General features: G+C 40.0%; 2 protein-coding genes across 2 annotated transcripts; both read right to left on the bottom strand.

Moving 5' to 3' along the window:
* Window positions 1–8,744: 8,744 nt before the first annotated feature.
* LOC136174555 (olfactory receptor 51I2) lies at window positions 8,745–9,683 on the bottom strand. The gene has a single exon (XM_065944730.1). The coding sequence runs from the start codon at window positions 9,681–9,683 to the stop codon at window positions 8,745–8,747; it is 939 nt and encodes a 312-aa protein (XP_065800802.1).
* An 8,732-nt stretch (window positions 9,684–18,415) lies between these two features.
* LOC136175028 (olfactory receptor 51I2-like) lies at window positions 18,416–19,354 on the bottom strand. The gene has a single exon (XM_065945327.1). It carries the CDS (start codon window positions 19,352–19,354, stop codon window positions 18,416–18,418), a length of 939 nt encoding a protein of 312 aa, XP_065801399.1.
* Window positions 19,355–19,674: the final 320 nt, after the last annotated feature.

Raw genomic sequence — 19,674 nt, 5'->3', positions numbered from 1 at the left:
CTATTCGAGGTTTTTTGTATTTCCATACAAATTGTGAAATTATTTGTTCTAGTTCTGTGAAAAATACCATGTAGCTTGATAGGGATTGCATTGAATCTATAGATTGCTTTGGGTAGTATAGCCATTTTGACAATATTGATTCTTCCAATCCATGAACACGGTGTGTTTCTCCTTCTGTTTGTGTCCTCTTTGATTTCTTTCATCAGTGTTTTATAGCTTTCTATGTATAGATCTTTAGTTTCTTTAGGTAGATATACTCCTAAGTATTTTATTCTTTTTGTTGCAATGGTGAATGGTATTGTTTCCTTAATTTCTCTTTCTGTTTTCTCATTGTTAGTATATAGGAATGCAAGGGATTTCTGTGTGTTAATTTTATATCCTGCAACTTTACTATATTCGTTGATTAGTTCCAATAATTTTCTGGTAGAGTCTTTAGGGTTTTCTATGTAGAGGATCATGTCATCTGCAAACAGCGAGAGTTTCACTTCTTTTCCTATCTGGATTCATTTTACTTGTTTTTCTGCTCTGATTGCTGTGGCCAAAACATCCAAAACTATGTTGAATAGTAGTGGTGAGAGTGGATACCCTTGTCTTGTTCCTGATTTCAGAGGAAATGCTTTCAAATTTTCACCATCGAGGGTGATGCTTGCTGTGGGTTTGTCATATATAGCTTTTATTATGTTGAGGTATGTTCCTTCTATTCCTGCTTTCTGGAGAGTTTTAATCATCAGTGGATGGTGAATTTTGTCAAAGGCTTTCTCTGCATCTATTGAGATAATCATATGGTTTTTATCTTTCAATTTGTTAATGTGCTGTATTATATTGATTGATTTGCAGATATTAAAGATTCTTTGCATTACTGGGATAAAGCCCACTTGGTCACGGTGTATGATTTTTTTAATATGTTGTTGGATTCTGTTTGCTAGAATTTTGTTAAGGATTTTTGCATCTACGTTCATCAGTGATATTGGCCTGTAGTTTTCTTTTTTTGTGGCATCTTTGTCTGGTTTTGGAATTAGGGTGATGGTGGCCTCATAGAATAAGTTTGGAAGTTTACCTTCTGCAATTTTCTGGAAGAGTTTGAGTAAGATAGGTGTTAGCTCTTCTCTAAATTTTTGTTAGAATTCAGCTGCAAAGCCATCTGGTCCTGGCCTTTTGTTTGCTGGAAGATTTCTGATTACAGTATCAATTTCCTTTCTTGTGGTGGGTTTGTTAAGATCTTCTATTTCTTCCTGGTTCAGTTTTGGAAAGTTATACTTTTCTAAGAATTTGTCCATTTCATCCAAGTTGTCCATTTTATTGACATAGAGCTGCTGGTAGTAGTATCTTATGATCCTTTGTATTTCAGTGTTGTCTGTTGTGCTCTCTCCATTTTCATTTCTAATTTTGTTAGTTTGGTTCTTCTCCCTTTGTTTCTTAATGAGTCTTGCTAATGGTTTGTCAATTTTGTTTATTTTTTCAAAAAACCATCTTTTAGCTTTGTTGATTTTTGCTCTGGTCTCTTTAGTTTCTTTTGCATTTATTTCTGCCCTAATTTTTAAGATTTCTTTCCTTCTACTAACCCTGGGGTTCTTCATTTCTTTCTTCTCTAGTTGCTTTAGGTGTAGAGTTAGGTTATTTTTTTGACTTTTCTCTTGTTTCTTGAGGTAAGACTGTTAGGCTATGAACCTTCCCCTTAGCAATGCTTTTACAGTGTCCCATAGGTTTTGGGTTGTTTTGTTTTCATTTTCATTCGTTTCTATGCATATTTTGATTTCTTTTTTTTTTTATTTCTTCTATGATTTGTTGGTTATTCAAAAGCATGTTATTTAGCCTCCATATATTTGAATTTTTAACAATTTTTTTTTTTCCTGTAATTGAGATCTAATTTTACTGCACTGTGGTCAGAAAAGATGACTGGAATAAATTCAATTTTTTAAAAAATTTACCAAGGCTAGATATATGGCCAAGGATGTGATCTATTCTGGAGAAGGTTCCATGTGCACTTGAGAAAAAGGTGAAGTTGATTGTTTTGGGGTGAAATGTCCTATAGATATTAATTAGGTCTAGCTGGTCCATTGCATCATTTAAAGTTTGTGTTTCCTTGTTATTTTTCTGTTTAGTTGATCTATCCATAGTTGTGAGTGGGGTATTAAAGTCTCCCACAATTATTGTGTTACTAGTAATTTCCTCTTTCATACTTGTTAGCATTTGCCTTACATATTGTGGTGCTCCTATGTTGAGTGCATATATATTTATAATTACTATATCTTCTTCTTGAATTGATCCTTTGTTCATTATGTAGTGCCCTTCTTTATCTCTTTTCACAGACTTTATTTTGAAGTCTATTTTATGTGATATGAGTATTGTGACTTCTGCTTTCTTCTAGTCTCCGTTTGCGTGAAATATTTTTTTCCAGCACTTCACTTTTAGTCTGTATGTGTCTCTTGTTTTGAGGTGGGTCTCTTGTAGACAGCATATATAGGGGTCTTGTTTTTGTATCCATTCAGCTAGTCTTTGTATTTTAGTTGGGACATTCAACCCATTTACATTTAAGGTAATTATTGATAGGTGTGGTCCCGTTGCCATTTACTTCGTTGTTTTGGGTTCATGTTTATACAACCTTTCTGTGTTTCCTGTCTAGAGAAGATCCTTTAGCGTTTGTTGAAGAGCTGGTTTGGTGGTGCTGAATTCTCTCAGCTTTTGCTTGTCTGTAAAGCTTTTGAATTCTCCTTCATATCTGAATGAAATCCTTTCTGGGTACAGTAATCTAGGTTGTAGGTTATTCTCTTTCATTATTTTCAGTATGTCCTGCCATTCCCTTCTGGCCTGAAGGGTTTCTATTGATAGATCAGCTGTTATCCTTATGGGAATCCCTTTGTGTGTTATTTGTTTTTTCTCCCCTGCTGCTTTTAATATTTGTTCTTTGTGTTTGATCTTTGTTAAATTGATTAATATGTGTCTTGGGGTGTTTTGCCTTGGGTTTATCCTGTTTGGGACTCTCTGGATTTATTTGATTTTGGTGGCTATTTCCGTCCCCATTTTAGGGAAGTTTTCAGCTATTATCTCCTCGAGTATTTTCTCATGGCCTTTCTTTTTGTCTTCTTCTTCTGGGACTCCTATGATTCAAATGTTGGGGTGTTTAACGTTGTCCCAGAGGTCCCTGAGGTTGTCCTCATTTCTTTTGATCCTTTTTTCTTTTTTCCTCTCTGCTTCATTTATTTCCACCATTTTATCTTCTACCTCACTTATCTTCTGTGTCCATTATTCTACTCTTGGTTCCCTCCAGAGTGTTTTTGATCTCATTTATTGCATTATTCATTTTTAATTGACTCTTTTTTGTTTCTTCTAGTTCCTTATTAAACATTTCTTGCATCTTCTCAATCTTTGTCTCCTCTTTATCTGTAACTCCATTTGTTTTCAAGATTTTGGATCATTTTTATTATCATTATTCTAAATTCTTTTTCAGGTAGATTCCCTATCTCCTCCTTTTTTGTTTGACTTGGTGTGCATTTTTCATTTTCCTTTACCTGTTGTGTATTTCTCTGCCTTTTCATCTTGTTTAGATTGCTGTGTCTGGAGTGAGCTTTCTGTATTCTGGTGGTCTGTGGTTCCTTTTAAATGTGGAGGTTTCAGCCAATGGGTGGAGTTGGATGGTTGGCTTGTCAAGGTTTCCTTGTTAGGGAAGCTTGCGTCAGTGTTCTGGTGCATGGGACTGGATTTCTTCTCTCTGGAGTGCAATTGAGTGTCCAGTAATGAGTTTTGAGATGGGTCTATGTGTTAGGTGTGACTTTGGGCAGCCTGCATGTTGACACTCAGGGCTATGTTCCTGTGTTGCTGGAAAATTTTGCGTGTTATGTCTTACTCTGGAACTTATTGGCTCTTGGGTGGTGGTTGGCTTCAGTGTAGGTATGGAGGCTTTTGAATGGTCTCTTATTACTTAATGTTCCGTGTAGCCAGGAGTTTTCTTGTGTTCTCAGGTTTTGGGCTTAAATCTCCTGCCTCTGGATTTCAGTTTTCTTCTTCCTGTAGTCTCAAGACTTCTCCAACTATACAGCACTGATAATAAAACTTCTAGGTTAATGATGAAAAGATTCTCCACCATGAGAGACACCCAGAGAGCATCACAGAGTTACATGAAGAAGAGGAGAGGGAGGAGGGAGATAGAGATGAGCAAGAGGAGAAAAAGGGTGACTCAAGAGGAGAGAGACAGATCTACGCAGTTCTCTGTCCCCAAAGTGTTCTCTGTAGCCCAGACACCCACAGAGATTCACAGAATTGGATTGGGAAGAGAAGGGGAAGGGAGGAAATAGAGGTGTTCTGAGGTAGAAAACAGAGAGTCAAAAGTGGGAGAGAGTAATCAACACACTCCTGATTAAAAATGGGTACTGAATAGTGGATTCTTAAATGTCCAAAATTGATATCAAATACTGAAAAATGAAGATTAAAAATCTAGAGTAGAGGTTAGACTCTTAAAAATACAATATTAAAAACAAAAACAAAAATCTTTTAGAAATATATATAAAGTTCTGTTTAAAAATATGACTTCTCCTTTTTTTTGGGTAAGGTTATAGTGAAATGAAATGAAAATTAAGGAGTAATAGAGGAGTAAGAGAAGACTTCAAAAGAAAATAAGAGAAAAAAAATAAAACAGGCAAAAATTTTTTTCCAAATTTAAAAAAATAGTAAAAATATATGAAAATGGAAATGAAAGTTAAGGAGTAATGGTGGAGTAATAGTGAATTTTAAAAGAAAATAAAAGAGAAAAAAAAAAGAAAAGAAAAAAATTTTAATTAAAAAAAAAAGTAAAAATATATCTAGTAATTTCTCCGGAGCTGTTGCAGTCAGTGTGGGTTCATTTCAGTTTCAGATAGCTTCTCGTTCCAGCTTACACTTCTTGATATCTATAGGCCCCTTCTGGTGTAGTCGGTGTTATCCACAGGGATTTTAATCTGTTGCACAGGTCCCTTCTGAAGTGGTTCCTTTTGTATATTTGGCTTCTGTTTGCAGGTCTCTTTAGTGTCTAATTTCCACCCTGACACAGGCCAGCGGAGGTGGTCTCTTGTTTAGGTTCCCTGGTTCAGTCGTGCTGCTGGGAGGGAGGGGCGCTGCAGACAGATATCGCTCTGTGTGGGGAGCACTCACAGTGTTCTGGCCACACTGGGCTTGCCCTGGCTCACGGGTGTGTGCTCTCCCCATCTACACTGCTCAGGCTCCTGGCTGCTCTATATGGAACTGGCCCTGTGTTGCGTGCTGTTCCAGTTTTCGGGTATTCCACAAAAGCACGGACTCGGTTGGGCCTGCGTTTTGTGCCTTCCCAGGCCGGAGCAGCTCAGGCAGCCAGGAGTTTGACGGGCGCACTCTCCCCTGGTGCAGTGTGCCTTCTCCCCTCTGCAGTCCCAGCCTCAGTTTCCATGTGCACCGGTCAAGTGTGAGTGGCTTGTGTCTGTTCTCAGGAGCTGGCCTCTAGTCGCGACCCTCCCGGGGGATGTCGACCATCCAGAATCTCAGGAAGTCTTTGGTTAGAAACTGGAGGCCTGTTTGCAGTTTGGTAGGGGATGCTGTCTCTGGGGCCGAATTTGCCCCTTTCCCCTCCCCCCTGCCTCCTGCCTCCGGAGGGGATGGGCCGGTCAGCAGCCGGCTAGCTCTTCTCTGGAATTGCTCAGTCCCTTTGTTCTGCAAATGGCCGGCAGTGTGTTCAGCTGGTTAATTTTCTCTCTCTCTCTTGCTATCCTACAGTTTAAGTTGCTATCTCACGTTAGTTCTCTCCGATTGCCCTCAGGGCACTCGGGCCCAGTCCTTACCCTAAGCAATGCCTCCTGCTCTTCTCCGTTCCACCCCCACTTGCTGGTGGCATATGCTGGCATCTAGGAAGTGTTTTTTTTTTTTTTTAATTAATTAATTAATTAATTAATTTTTATTTTTCAGTGGGTTTTGTCATACATTAATATGAATCAGCCATAGAGTTACACATTAGGAAGTGTTTTTAAAAAAGAAACAAAAAAATACTGAAATCAATGCAGTTTCTAATAGGCAGGTGAATTAATAGATACAAAGCATTAGGATGTAGTTGCTGTTCAGTCACTCAGTCATATCTGACTATTTGCAACCCCATAGACTGCAGAATGCCAGGCTTCCCTATCCTTTGCCATCTCCTGCAGCTTGCTCAAACTCATATTCATCAAGTTGGTGGTGTTGGAGAAGACTCTTGAGAGTCCCTTTGACGTCAAGAAAATCAAACCAGTCAATCCTAAAGGAAAATAATTTTGAATATTCATTGAAAAGACTGATGTTGAAGCTGACGCTCCAATACTGTGGCCACCTGAAGAGAAGAGCCAACTCACTGGAAAAGATCCTGATTCTGGGAAAGACTGAAGGCCGGAGGAGAAGGAGACAACAGAGAATGAGATGGTTGGATGGCATTGCTGACTCAAGGGACATGAGTCTGAGCAAATTCCAGTATATGGTGAAGGACAGGGAAGCCCAGCATGCTGCAGTCCATGGGGTAGCAAAGAATCAGACATGACTTTGTGACTGAACAGCAGTTGAAGAAAAGAGCATTTCTCATTGCCAGTGAAGAAAAGGGGCAGAAAAAAGTGGAGAGGAGCTCCAGGCTCTTTCAGGAGGTTTGCATTACCTGTTCCTTGTCGTTTCCCTTGGTCCACCAGTGGGTTTCAAATTTAGGCATGTGGTCAAAGGATGTCTTCATCTCTGTCTGGGGCGAGACTAAGGGAGTGTTTACTGCATTTTCATATCTAGTGATTTCTCTGAACTCTGTCTTTGCATCTATATGTAGTTACTTAAATGGCTTCCCTGGCAGCTCAGCTGGTAAAGAATCTGCCTGCAATGCAGGAGACCCTGGTTCGATTCCTGGGTTGGGGAGATCCTCTGAAGAAGGGATAGGCTACCCACTCCAGTATTCTTGGGCTTCCCTGGTGGCTCAGGTGGTAAAGAATCTGCCTGCAATGCTGGAGCCCTGGGTTCGATCACTGGGTTGGGAAGATTCCCTGGAGGAGGGCATGGCAACCCACTCTAGTATTCTTCCCTGGAGAATCCCATGGACAGAGGAGCTTGGTGGGCTACAGCCCATGGGGTCACAAAGATTCAGACATGACTAAGCACAGCACAGCACACCTATTTAAAACTAAACTCTCAAGGCATTGTGGATTACCATTATGATTATTTGATGTTGAAATAAAGAACTTCCTTTACAAATCAGAAAGGTCATAATTTAAGTTGACTGATGACCATAATCTGACTCTGAACCACTCAATACCATTTTATTTTCCAAGAAATTATTTTCCATTTTAAATCATATTATGCTATATTATTCAATCATGCCCCTATAATAATTTATTTAGTGGAAAAAGGCACAGATTTTATGAGTCTCTTGTTGTACTTATGGACATGTTTGGAGACCTGGATTTTATTACACTCTCTCAATTCAGAAATATTTTTCTCTCTCTGGAACCTAATACACTTCACCTCTCAAGACTGTACAGAGGAAAAAAATAAAAAGCTCTGATAACTGTATTCAATGCTGCTTTGAGGTCTCCAGCCCCATTTCCTTGGTGAGTAGATTAGTCTCTGTTGAGCATCCCCTTGAATATGGTATTGGTGTATATCCAATTTAGTTTATAATCACTAAAATGAGGCTAACAGATTTTCTATTGTATCTTATCTCCCTTGTATGAAGAAAAGAATAGGTTAAAAAAAACTGTATGAGAGAAGTTCCAAAAATAATTTCTAGTGTATAACTCATAAAAACTCTATTCTGCCTATGCTAGGGTTTTGGAACTAGAAATTCTAGAAGAAATAATTTCTGATATGTCATTGTGTGGAAGAAATGTATAACCTTTAAAAAATTGTGAATCACTATGCTGTACAACTGAAACTTAAATATTATGGTAAATCAAATATATTTCAATTAACAAAATCCAAGAAGGTAAGAGAAATAAAAATTATGCACTTAGTAAAATTTTCTAAAAAAAAAACAAAAAACTATGGCTCAGATATTAAACATTACTTTCCTTGTTAGGGGGTGGTGATTGAATGGTAGACAGATAAAAAAACAGAGAGGAATCTGGGGTTTCTTTTCAAAGTCAATCTTTATCATTTTTCCTGTGTCATACACATACATCTTATGGCAAGTTCTGAAAATACGTCAAATCTCATTCTGTGAAGTTAAAGCAACTCATGCTTATTTGAGGATGACAATGGTGGTGAAAGTTGCAATGCTAATAGTGATGTCTTTTAGAGAGGCAGTATTTATATGGTTGAGTACAAATACTGGAGACAAACCAGTATTGAAGCTCATCTGGATCCCATATGATCTGTGTTACTTTGAACAACTTATTTAATTCTATATATCTCATAAGACTGTTACAAAGATTAAATGAATTTCTACAAAAATAATTTAGAACAAAACCTGTTTTAGGACTCAATGTATTAATTAGAATTATATTACTAATATGTATCATTATAGAAAATGATTTTTAGCTTAAATCAATCCCCTTTGTAAAGTTTTGTCTAATCATTCAATTGCCTATAATATTTATGTTTCTATGGACACCATTAATGTTTGTCGACTGTACTATTCATTTGTTTTGTGTTATGAGATTTGCTGCTCCATTCCTGATCTTATACTTTCTCCCCAGGACACATATTTATCATATTCTTAATGATAATATTGATGATGTTGATGACACCATGGATGACAGTCTGTGACTACAATAAGCATCAGATTTTAAAACCAAATATCGAAGTCACATTTTGATGCGGTGAAACATGCGAACGATGGCTTGGCGGATCTCCTTTGTCTTGGCGCTATAAATGAGGGGGTTGAGCACAGGCGGTACAAAGAGGTAAATATTGGACAAAAGGACATGTATGTAGCGTGGGACATGCTTCCCAAAGCGGTGCACTGTGGAGACTCCAATCATTGGTACATAAAATGCAAGTACAGCCAAGATATGTGAGACACATGTGTTGAGAGCTTTGAGGCGTTCCTCACGGGAGGCAATGGCCATGACTGAGTGCAAAATGAGCACATAGGAGAGGAAGATAAGTAACAAGTCCATGCCAAACGTGGAAATAAGAACAAAGAATCCATATATGCTGTTGATGGTGATATCAGCACAGGCCAGCTTCATCATGTCTGGGTGGAGGCAGTAGGAGTGGGAAAGGACATTGGATCTGCAGATAGGAAGCCTCTTGAAAAGAAAGGGAAGAGGAAAGAGGATGATAAAGCTCCGAGCAGTCACAGCTAAACCCATTCCAGCGATGACTTCATTAGTGAGCACAGTGGCATAGCGCAAGGGATCACAAATGGCCACATAGCGGTCAAAGCTCATGGCCAGCAGAATGCCTGACTCCATCACGGAGAAACAATGAATGAGGAACATCTGGATTAGGCAGGCATCAAAATCAATGGTGCGGGCACTGAGGCAGAAGGTTCTGAGCACAGTAGGCAGTGTGGCCACGGACATGGCCATGTCACTGAAAGACAGCATGGACAGGAAGTAGCACATGGGCTGATGCAGACTGGGCTCTGCTCTCACAGCCTGCAGGATCACCGTGTTGCCCCCGAGAGCCACAGCATACATCACACAGAGGGGTCCCGCTAGCCAGAATTGAGCGCTCTCCAGGCCAGGGATTCCAGTCAGAAGGAAAAAGGCAGGGTGAGTGACATTGAACAACCCCATGGCAGGAGGAAGCCAGAGAGCTTTCCAGGGTCAGATCTTCTGATTTAGTGATTTCTGAGAGCTGCACTTACTGGAAGAGGAGGAATCAGGGAGTATAAGGCAGAGCCTATATTCTACACAGTTTAAATGGATGCATTCATGAAATCACTTGTTTTGAGAAAATACGGGCAAACTTCTTTTCTTCATACTTTATGATCATCAAGTCATAGGCTGGGCTACTCTTTCTCTCTGTTTTATGGAATAAGGAAGATATTGCCAAATGTTTAAATGTATCAATTAGTTAGCTATGTTTATATGAAACCTACATAGTTTTATCTATAATTTTCATGTGCTTTAAAAGAATCATTGTATGAAATTATGTTAACCAGAATTCATAGATAGTGATTATAAAAGAACAGTGAGGGTTTGAGTTATCATTAGCTTTTTGAAGTGTTTACATTGTCCCTTGAAAATGCTGTTTAATTCAGACATGTCACTGAGTAATGAAAGCATTCCCCAGAGCTAGCTTGAACTATAATGTGTGTTTGCTGAGAGAAGGGAAGAGGCAGTGGGACCTGGATAAAAATGATTGCCTCTTTACAGGAGGCAGAATTGCTGCAAAAGATCAACAAAGAAACTGTTTACTTGGGCAAAGTCACCAAGCAGTTCCTGTTTTTGGAAAAATAATGAATTCCTCCCTAAATCTGCTACAGGTAGAGTGTCATTCAGTCTTTCGGAAAGCATTGTTTCAAACAGAAATTTTCCACACCCTTAGTCATATACACACTCAAAATATGCTTATTCTCATAGACAATTCCTGTACTTTTGCAACAGTCTCATCATGGATTCCATTCATGCTCTTTATAAAAACACTCACACCTCTCTTTCTCTTCCAACTTACTCTTATTATACTAATATTTATTTAATACTCCCTCTTGACCTTTATAATTTTTAATGCACATACCCTCTGAGGCTCATTCCTTCAGTCCATGTTGACATACATGCAGTATTAATACCTGAATAACATTCAGGTGTATATGTAGATCTGTGTACTCATACAACAAATGCTTTGACCTACCTGCTCATATACTCCTTCTTACCCACTAGTGTTCATCCCCTAATCCACCTAGACTCTCTTTTTACCCTCGTGCATTACATTTACTCACAATTTTTCTTACAGTAGCATTTATGTCAGAGAAGGCAATGGCACCCCACTCAGTACTCTTGCCTGGAAAATCCCATGGCTGGAGGAGACTGGTAGGCTGTGATCCATGGGGTCGCTAAGAGTCCAGCACGACTGAGCGACTTCACTTTCACTTTTCACTTTCCTGCATTGGAGAAGGAAATGGCACCCCACTCCAGTGTTCTTGCTTGGAGAAGCCCAAGAATGAGGGAGCCTGGTGAGCTGCTGTTTATGTGGTCACACAGATTCGAACACGACTGAAGTGACTTAGCAGCACCAGCAGCAGCATTTATGTATTACTACACAATTCCTAGAGACTAACCCACAACTACTTCTCTGTAACAGTAATTATTTTTTTATTTGTCTTTATTCTCATGTTTTCAAAATTCTTCCAGGTTCATTATCTCATGATGTATGAAGAAAGAAAGTTAGAAATCTTTTCACCTAGTGCACTTGTTTCAGGCTTCTAAGGCATCCTCCTTTGGGGGAGGAGCTCCAGAAATATGTGCTACTATTTTCCCTTTACCTTCCTCTCTAGCCACTAACAAAGCAAGGCCAGAAAGTAATGGCAGTGTCCCTTCTGATGGGAATGGAGGAGAAAGGGAGCCCTAGGTACCTGAAAGCCATAGAGATGCTGGGATAGTTTGCAATGCAGTATTCACCCCTTGGGAAAAACTCCTGAATTTTCTCTGGCAGGCTAGAACTCAGACCACCTTCCTGTGGTTCCCAGGAAGTTAGGGGCCACTTCTCTATGTGATTGGTTACATCCCTCTGGTCTTAGGGATGAGTTCATGCATGCTCATCTCCCCTTCAGAACTGTGATTCCTTGGGATTTGGGATGGACTAAACTTCTCCATATCTTTTTTCTGTCCTATGATTCTAATTCTCATGCTTTTTATGCAGCCCTATAGAAGGTAATCAGAAAAAAAGTCAAGAATTGAGCTAATGTAAAGAAAGAAAAGGAGAAGAAAGCAGGTTTATTTTGTGCAGGGCAGAGACAAAGTCATTCTGGGTCTGGCTATCCTAGCTCTAGTGTTTATGGGAAAAAGTCTTCCTGTCCATCCCAGGATCCCATTGTTTAGTATATCCAGCCCCTGAATTTGTGGGTGGTGTAGATGCAGCTGAAGACAAAAAATGTAGTGAGAGAAAAACCAATATTTATGGAGCATATGCTATGAGCCAGATACACTGCGAAGAAATTTACAACTATTTACTCATTAATTCTTGACAGAAGTGGAAACTAGGGCTCACTGATGATGATGGACAGGGAAGCCTGATGTGCTAGTCCATGGGGTCTCAAAGAATTGGACATGACCGAGCAACTGAACTGACTGACTGAAGGCTCAATGAGGTGAGCGTGCCTCACAGTGTATGCAAGGAGCTGATAAAACCTCTAGTAAAGATATGTAAGACTTTAAGATTGTACTCTGCATATAAGGTAAACAGCAGAGTGATGATATACAGCCTTGATGTACTCCTTGATATACTTGTGTATATTGTCACCCTGCTTATTTTACTTGTATGAGAAATGCCAGGCTGGATGAAGCACAATCTAGAATCAAGATTGCTGGGAGAAATATCAATAACCTCAGATATGCAGATGACACCACCCTTATGGCAGGAAGCAAAGAAGAACTAAAGGGCCTCTTGATGAAAGTGAAAGAGGAGAGTGAAAAAGTTGGCCTAAAACTCAACATTCAAAAAATGAAGGTCATGGCATCTGGTCCCATCACTTCATGGCAAATTGATGGGAAAGCAGTTACAGACTTTATTTTCTTGGGTTCCAAAATCACTGCAGATGGTGATTGCAGTCATGAAATTTTCCTCCTTTGAAGGAAAGCTATGACTAACCTAGACAGCATATTAAAAAGCAGAGACATTATTTTGCAGGCAAAATTCAGTCTTGTCAAAGTTGTGGTTTTCCAAGTAGTCATGATTAGATGTGAGAAAGTGAAAGTGAAAATCGCTCAGTCATGAACGACTCTTTGTGACCCAGGAATTCTCCAGGCCAGAACATTGGAGTGAGTAGCCTTTCCCTTCTCCAGGGGATCTTCCCAACCCAGGGATTGAACTCAGGGTCAGTGAGCTCACCCCTTTGTTGTTGTGTTAGTCGCTCAGTTGTGTCTGACTCTTTGCAACCCCATGGACTGGTAGCCCAACAGGCTCCTCTGTTTATGGAATCTTTAGGCAAGAATACTGGAATAGGTAGCCATTCCCTTCTCCAGGGCATTTTTCTGAGCCAGAGATTGAACCCAGGTCTCCCCTCTACTTGGGTTCAGAACTCACCAGAAGACAGGCCGATGAGAGACACCCAAAGAACAACATATCCTTCTATCTGCTAAAGTGCATTCATGCTTGCCTCTTATATATCTCATTCTAAGCCCCAAGAGAGAGCAGTGATGCTGACTTTTTGTATGAAAACTCATCAGGAAGGTTTTATTCTCTTGAGGTTTTTAATGATTACTGAGAATAAAGCATATACTCTTTTAGCTGAAAAATAGCTCAAAAATCTGCAGGACTGATTCTTACCCAATGCAAGATATCATCCACTGAAGGCTGGATAGGAATGCAAGACAGGATCTCATTACCCTCTAAAAAATTCCAGAATTATGTGATATGTTGTCCAAGCCCAGGAAGGAAGCTGAAGGTATAATCAAAGCATGATTAAGATCACTTTTCTTTTGCTCTTAAATATATTGAAAACGCTAGTTCTTCCTTTACTCCTAGATGAAAAACAAGTTCCTTAATATTTCTGGTCACATTCAGATGATAAAATTTCCTCTGGTGAGTATCTGGAAAACCCAGACTCATATATAGCTTCCCTATAGCTCAGATGGTAAAAAATCTGCCTGCAATGTGGGAGACTGGGGTTCAATGCCTGGGTAGGGAAGAACCCCAGAAGAAAAGAATGGTTACCCATCTATTATTCTTTCCTGGAAAAGTTCAAGGACAGAGGAACCCCGTGGGCTACAGTCCATGGGGTCACAAAGAGTCAGACACCACTGAGTGAATAACAGACTCATGTAATAGTCGAATCTTTCAGTGTTCAGAATTACAGTCTTTTAATTTCTGCTATCCTTCCCTTGCTAACAATGGTACCTGACCTCTCACCCAGAAAGGAGACAGAAGGGAAATGACAAGATTCATTTCCTTATGATTCAGTTAGCTGATATCATGTTTCCTAGGCTTGTTAAAAACTTAAAACAATACTTAAAGCTGATTCTTTCATTGGGTGCTTTCATTAATTACTTGAAGAAATTTCTCTCCATCTTTTACCTCTCCACTTGACTTTGATGTTGAAGAGATAGCAGTGAGAAGTCTTGAATCTTAGTTTCCTGCCTAGAAATTGTACCTGGGTGGCCTGGATGAAAACCAGGAATCCTAGATGCTAGTCTACCAGTGGCTGGAGACTAGAAACAAAGTTTCCCTGGCTCTTGCCTCTTGTGAGAAGTAAATTTCTTAAGGAAGCAAAAGCTGCAAAAATAAGTACAAAGCTTATTATCCGAGATACAGCATAACATGTGGGAGAGCACACAGGGACATAGTATGCTTATTTAAGACAAAATCAAGCCAAAAATACACACCCAGAGAGAAAGGATGTGAGTGTCCTCCATAATGAGGAAGATCCTAGTAAGATGTGATTTAAATCATTTATATAGGCCAGTTTTCCCGTCTTTGTTTGAAAATGAAAGTGTTAATCGCTCAGTCATGTCCAACTCTTTGTGACCCCATGAACTGTAGTCCACCAGGTTCCTCTGTCCATGGAATTCTCCAGGCAAGAATACTGGAATGGGTAGCCATTCTGTTCTCCAAGGAATCTTCCTGACCCAGGACTGAACCTGGGTCTCCTGCACTGCAGGCAGATTTTTTTTTTACCACCTGAGCCACCAGGGAAGTCCAGTCTTTGTCTCAGTTCAGTTCAGTTCAGTCACTCGGTTGTGTCCAACTCTTTGCAACCCCATGAACTACAACACGCCAGGCCTCCCTGTCCATCATCAACTCCCAGAGTCCACCCAAACCCATGTCCACTGAATCGGTGACACCATCCATCTGTCTCATCCTCTGTTGTCCCCGTCTCCTCCTACCTTCAATCTTTCCCAGCAACAGAATCTTTTCAAATAGGTCAGCACTTCTCATGAGGTGGCCAAAGTACTGGAGTTCCAGCTTCAAGACCACTCCTTCCAATGAACAGCCAGGACTGATCCCTTTTAAGATGGACTGGTTGGATCTCCTTGCAGTCCAAAGGACTCTCAAGAGTCTTCTCCAACACCATAGTTGAAAAGCATCAATTCTTCAGCTCTCAGCTTTCTTCACAGTACAACTCTCACATCCATACATGACTACTGCAAAAACCATAGCCTTGACTAGACAAAGTAATGTCTCTGCCTTTTAATATGCTGTCTAGGTTGGTCATAACTTTCCTTCCAAGGAGTAAGCGTCTTTTAATTTCATGGCTGCAGTCACCATCTGCAGTGATTTTGGAGCTCAGAAAAATAAAATCAGCCACTGTTTCCACTGTTTCCCCATCTATTTGCCACGAAGTGATGGGACCAGATGCATTGATCTTAGTTTTCTGAATGTTGAGCTTTAAGCCAACTTTTTCACTCTCCTCTTTCACTTTTATCAAGAGGCTCTTTAGTTCTTCTTCACTTTCTTCTATAAAGGTGGTGTCATCCGCATATCTGAGGTTATTGATATTTCTCTCAGCAATCTTGATTCCAGCTTGTGCTTCCTCCAGCCCAGCATTTCTTATGATGTACTCTGTATATAAGTCAAGCAGCAGGGTGACAATATACAGCCTTTGATGTACTCCTTTTCCTATTTGGAACCAGTCTGTTCCATGTCCAGTTCTAAGTGTTGCTTCCTTTGCCCAAAAATCTTGTTTTCATTTTCACACCTCTCTTGACCTAGGACCCTCCCCAATATGCTTGTGAAACTTTTTCCTAAGATGGATTCCACCACACAGACCTGTGGGGGTCTTGGCAACACGTATCATGGGGCAGCAACCCCCCTGCCCCTGCTTTCTGTACCTGTGTTGATGTCAGGGAAGTTTCCTTTATCTCAGGAAATTTCTGCATGTTATTTCTTTACTCCAATAAAGCACAGCTTTGCCACTAGCTTTGTCCTTGAAATCTCTGAGGGAAAACAAAGCTTCAGTTGTACTCCAATTGACAAGCACCAGTTGTCCAGCCCAGGGGTCCATCTATTTCCTACATCAATCTTAACTAATATATTTTCATATGATTGCTTTTGACTCCATCCACAACCCAGATCCCCTTTACATTCTTTTTGTCAGAATGTATAACCACACCATGCCAGCTCTCTCTAACATGTAGCCACCCGAAATGGGCAGCCTTCCTGTGTGAAACAAATGTCCTACCTCAAAGCAGCAATAGTCTCCTACTCAATCCTGCTGTCAGAACAGCAAAGTAACTTTCATTGCTCCATTTAAATTTCCAGGGGTAATAAGGAACTGATCTGCTGTGTCTCTTTCTCCCCACAACTCAGGGGACCTATGATTTCTCAGTAGAAACATTCAGGAAACTCTCTTTTCATTCAAGGACGGTGGGATGCGCCTCTGTATTCCTTTCTCTTGTATGAGGGGTTGGGGATGGGAGACTTAGCTCTTTCCAATCGGTCTCTTCAGAAACCTTTATTTAAATACTCTAATTCATAACTCTTTTAGACCTTTGATTAGGGCAGAGTTTCTTAATCTCAGCAGTGGTAACAGCTGAATACAAATGTGCTGATCTGAGTTCTGAATAAGTAAGGCATCACAGAACAAAATAGTGATCGTAATTTCTTTCAGTGTTTGAAAGTACTCACTTTCCAGCTCTTGCTTGGTTAGGGACCTATGGGGCATGTGCAGTTGTGTACACACAGCCTGTTTATAGTGACCACAGATTATAGAGACATTTGCTGAGGAGGTTGAAAATGATAAGCCCTCATGTTCTTTTTTTTTTTTTTTTTTTTTTTAGCCCTTATATTCTTAATAGAGGAAAAAACAATCCATTATATGTGAGTATGTGTGTAAATTTGTGTATGTATTACATTGTTTTAATTTTGCTGTTGTTTAGTCACTCAGATATGTCTGACTCTTATGACCCCATGGACTATAGCCCAGCAGGCTTCTTTGTCCATGGAATTTCCCAGGCAAGAATACTGGAGTGGATTGCCATTTCATTCACCAATATATATGTATTATTTCTGACTAATAAATATTGACCAATTTCCTAATTAACAGACTTGTGGGGAGAAAGAAGTGTTTTTTCTGAGATAAGTTGTATTTGTTTAAGCTATTAAAATAAGTATTTAAGTAAGCTACTGATATCTAAGTAAATTATATGCTATAACCTTGTGTATGCTATTTACTGGAAATTAAAAGACACTTCTTCCTTGGAAGAAAAGCTATGAGAAACCTAGATAACCTATTAAAAAGCAGAGACATCACTTTGCTGACAAAGATCCTTGTAGTCAGAGCTATGTCTTTTCCACTTGTCATGTACAGATGGAAGAGCTGGACCATAAAGAAGGCTGCCTGCTGAAGAATTGATACTTTTGAACTGTAATGCTGGAGAATACTCTTGAGAGTGCCTTGGACAGCAAGGCAAGGAGATTAAACCAGTCAATCCTAAATGAAATCAATCCTGAGTATTCATTGGAAGGACTGATGCTGAAGCTGAAGCTCCAACAGTCTGGCCAACTGATGCGAAGAACCCACTCGTTGGATAAGATCCTGAGGTCGTGAGAGACAGAGGACAGGAGGAGAAGGGGATGACAGAGGATGAGACAGCTGGGTGGAATAACCCACTGAAAGGACACAAGTTTGAGCAAGCTCTAGCAGATTGTGAAAGACAGGGAGGCCTGGCGTGCTGCAGTCCATGGGGTCACAAAGAGCGGGACCTGACTTAGCAACTGAACAATGAACAGCAAATTTTTCTCTAGAGTCCACATTTAAGCAATATCATATGATATTTATCTTTCCCAGTCTGGCATACCTCAAGAAGTTGTAATGTTAATAGTGATGTCAGTTAGAGAGGCACTATTTGCAGTGGTTGGGTACAAACACTGGAGACAGATTAGTATTGAATCTCACTTGGATCACACTTTGTGTGACTTACTCTGAACAATTCATTTCATTCTCTATACTTCATAAGATTGTTAGAAATATTAAATGAATTAACACAAAAAATAATTTAGAACTGAATCTGGTACTTTTAGGGAAAAGATACTGTAATTATTATTATGTTAGTATTATTTATTATTACAGAAAATGATTCCTAGCTTAATGTTACTCTGCAAAGTTTTGTCTAATCACTCAATTGACTCTAATAGTTATCTTTCTATGAATGAAATTGATTTTTGTGAGATGTATTGTTACACATTTGTTCTGTCCTATAAGTTTTGAATCTCCATTCCTGATCTTTTACTTTTCCCCCTAGTAAATCTACCTTAGTGATGGTAATTGTGTTGTTTAGGAAAACAACATCAACAATGTTGATAATAATGACACTGTGGATGATAGTCTAGGACTACAATGGTCATTATATTTTAAAGCCAAACATGGAAGTCACATTTTAATGCAGTGAAACATGTGAACAATGCCTCGGCGGATCTCCTTTGTCTTGGCGCTATAAATGAGAGGGTTAAGCACAGGAGGTACGAAGAGGTAGTTGTTGGACAAAAGGACATGGATGAATCCTGGCACATTTTTCCCAAAGCGGTGCACCATGGAGACCCCAATCATTGGTACATAAAATGTAAGTACAGCCAAGATATGTGAGACACATATGTTGAGAGCTTTGATGCGTTCTTCATGGGAGGCAATGACCATGACTGAGTATAGAATGAGCACATAGGAGAGGAAGATAAATAACAAGTCCATGCCAATTGTGAAAATAAGAGCAAAGAGTCCATAGACGATATTGATTGTGATATCAGCACAAGCCATCTTCATCATGTCAGGGTGGAGACAGTAGGAGTGGGAAAGGACATTGGATCTGCAGATAGGCAGCCTCTGGATGAGAAAGGGAAGAGGAAAAAGGATGATGAAGCTCTGAGCAGTCACAGCTAAACCCATTCCAGCGATGACTTCATTAGTGAGCACAGTGGCATAGCGCAAGGGATCACATATGGCCACATAGTGGTCAAAGCTCATGGCCAGCAGAATGCCTGACTCCATCACGGAGAAACAATGAATGAGGAACATCTGGATTAGGCAGGCATCAAAATCAATGGTGCGGGCACTGAGGCAGAAGGTTCTGAGCACAGTAGGCAGTGTGGCCACGGACATGGCCATGTCACTGAAAGACAGCATGGACAGGAAGTAGCACATGGGCTGATGCAGCCTGGGCTCTGCTCTCATGGCCTGCAGGACCACCGTGTTGCCCCCGAGAGCCACAGCATACATCACACAGAGGGGTCCCGCTAGCCAGAATTGAGCGCTCTCCAGGCCAGGGATCCCAGTCAGAAGGAAAAAGGCAGGGTGAGTGACATTGAACAACCCCATGGCAGGAGGAAGCCAGAGAGCTTTCCAGGGTCAGATCTTCTGATTTAGTGATTTCTGAGAGCTGCACTTACTGGAAGAGGAGGAACCAGGGAATAAAAGACAGAGCAGATGCTGTCTACACAGTTTAAACAATGCATGCATGAAATCACTTGTTTTGGAAAAATACAGGCAAACTTCTTTTCTTCATACTTTATGATCATCAAGTCATAGGCTGGGCTACATATTCTTCTGTTTTATGAAAGAAGGACAATATTGACAAGTGCTTAGATGTGTCAATTAGTTGCAAAAAAAATGTTCACACTATGGTATCTACAATTTTA

This window comes from Muntiacus reevesi, chromosome 9 (genome assembly GCF_963930625.1).
Source record: "Muntiacus reevesi chromosome 9, mMunRee1.1, whole genome shotgun sequence".
NCBI classification, from domain to species: Eukaryota; Metazoa; Chordata; class Mammalia; order Artiodactyla; family Cervidae; genus Muntiacus; species Muntiacus reevesi.
The sequence above is the reverse complement of the archived record's forward strand: the minus strand, read 5'-3'. Positions and strand labels throughout refer to the sequence as shown.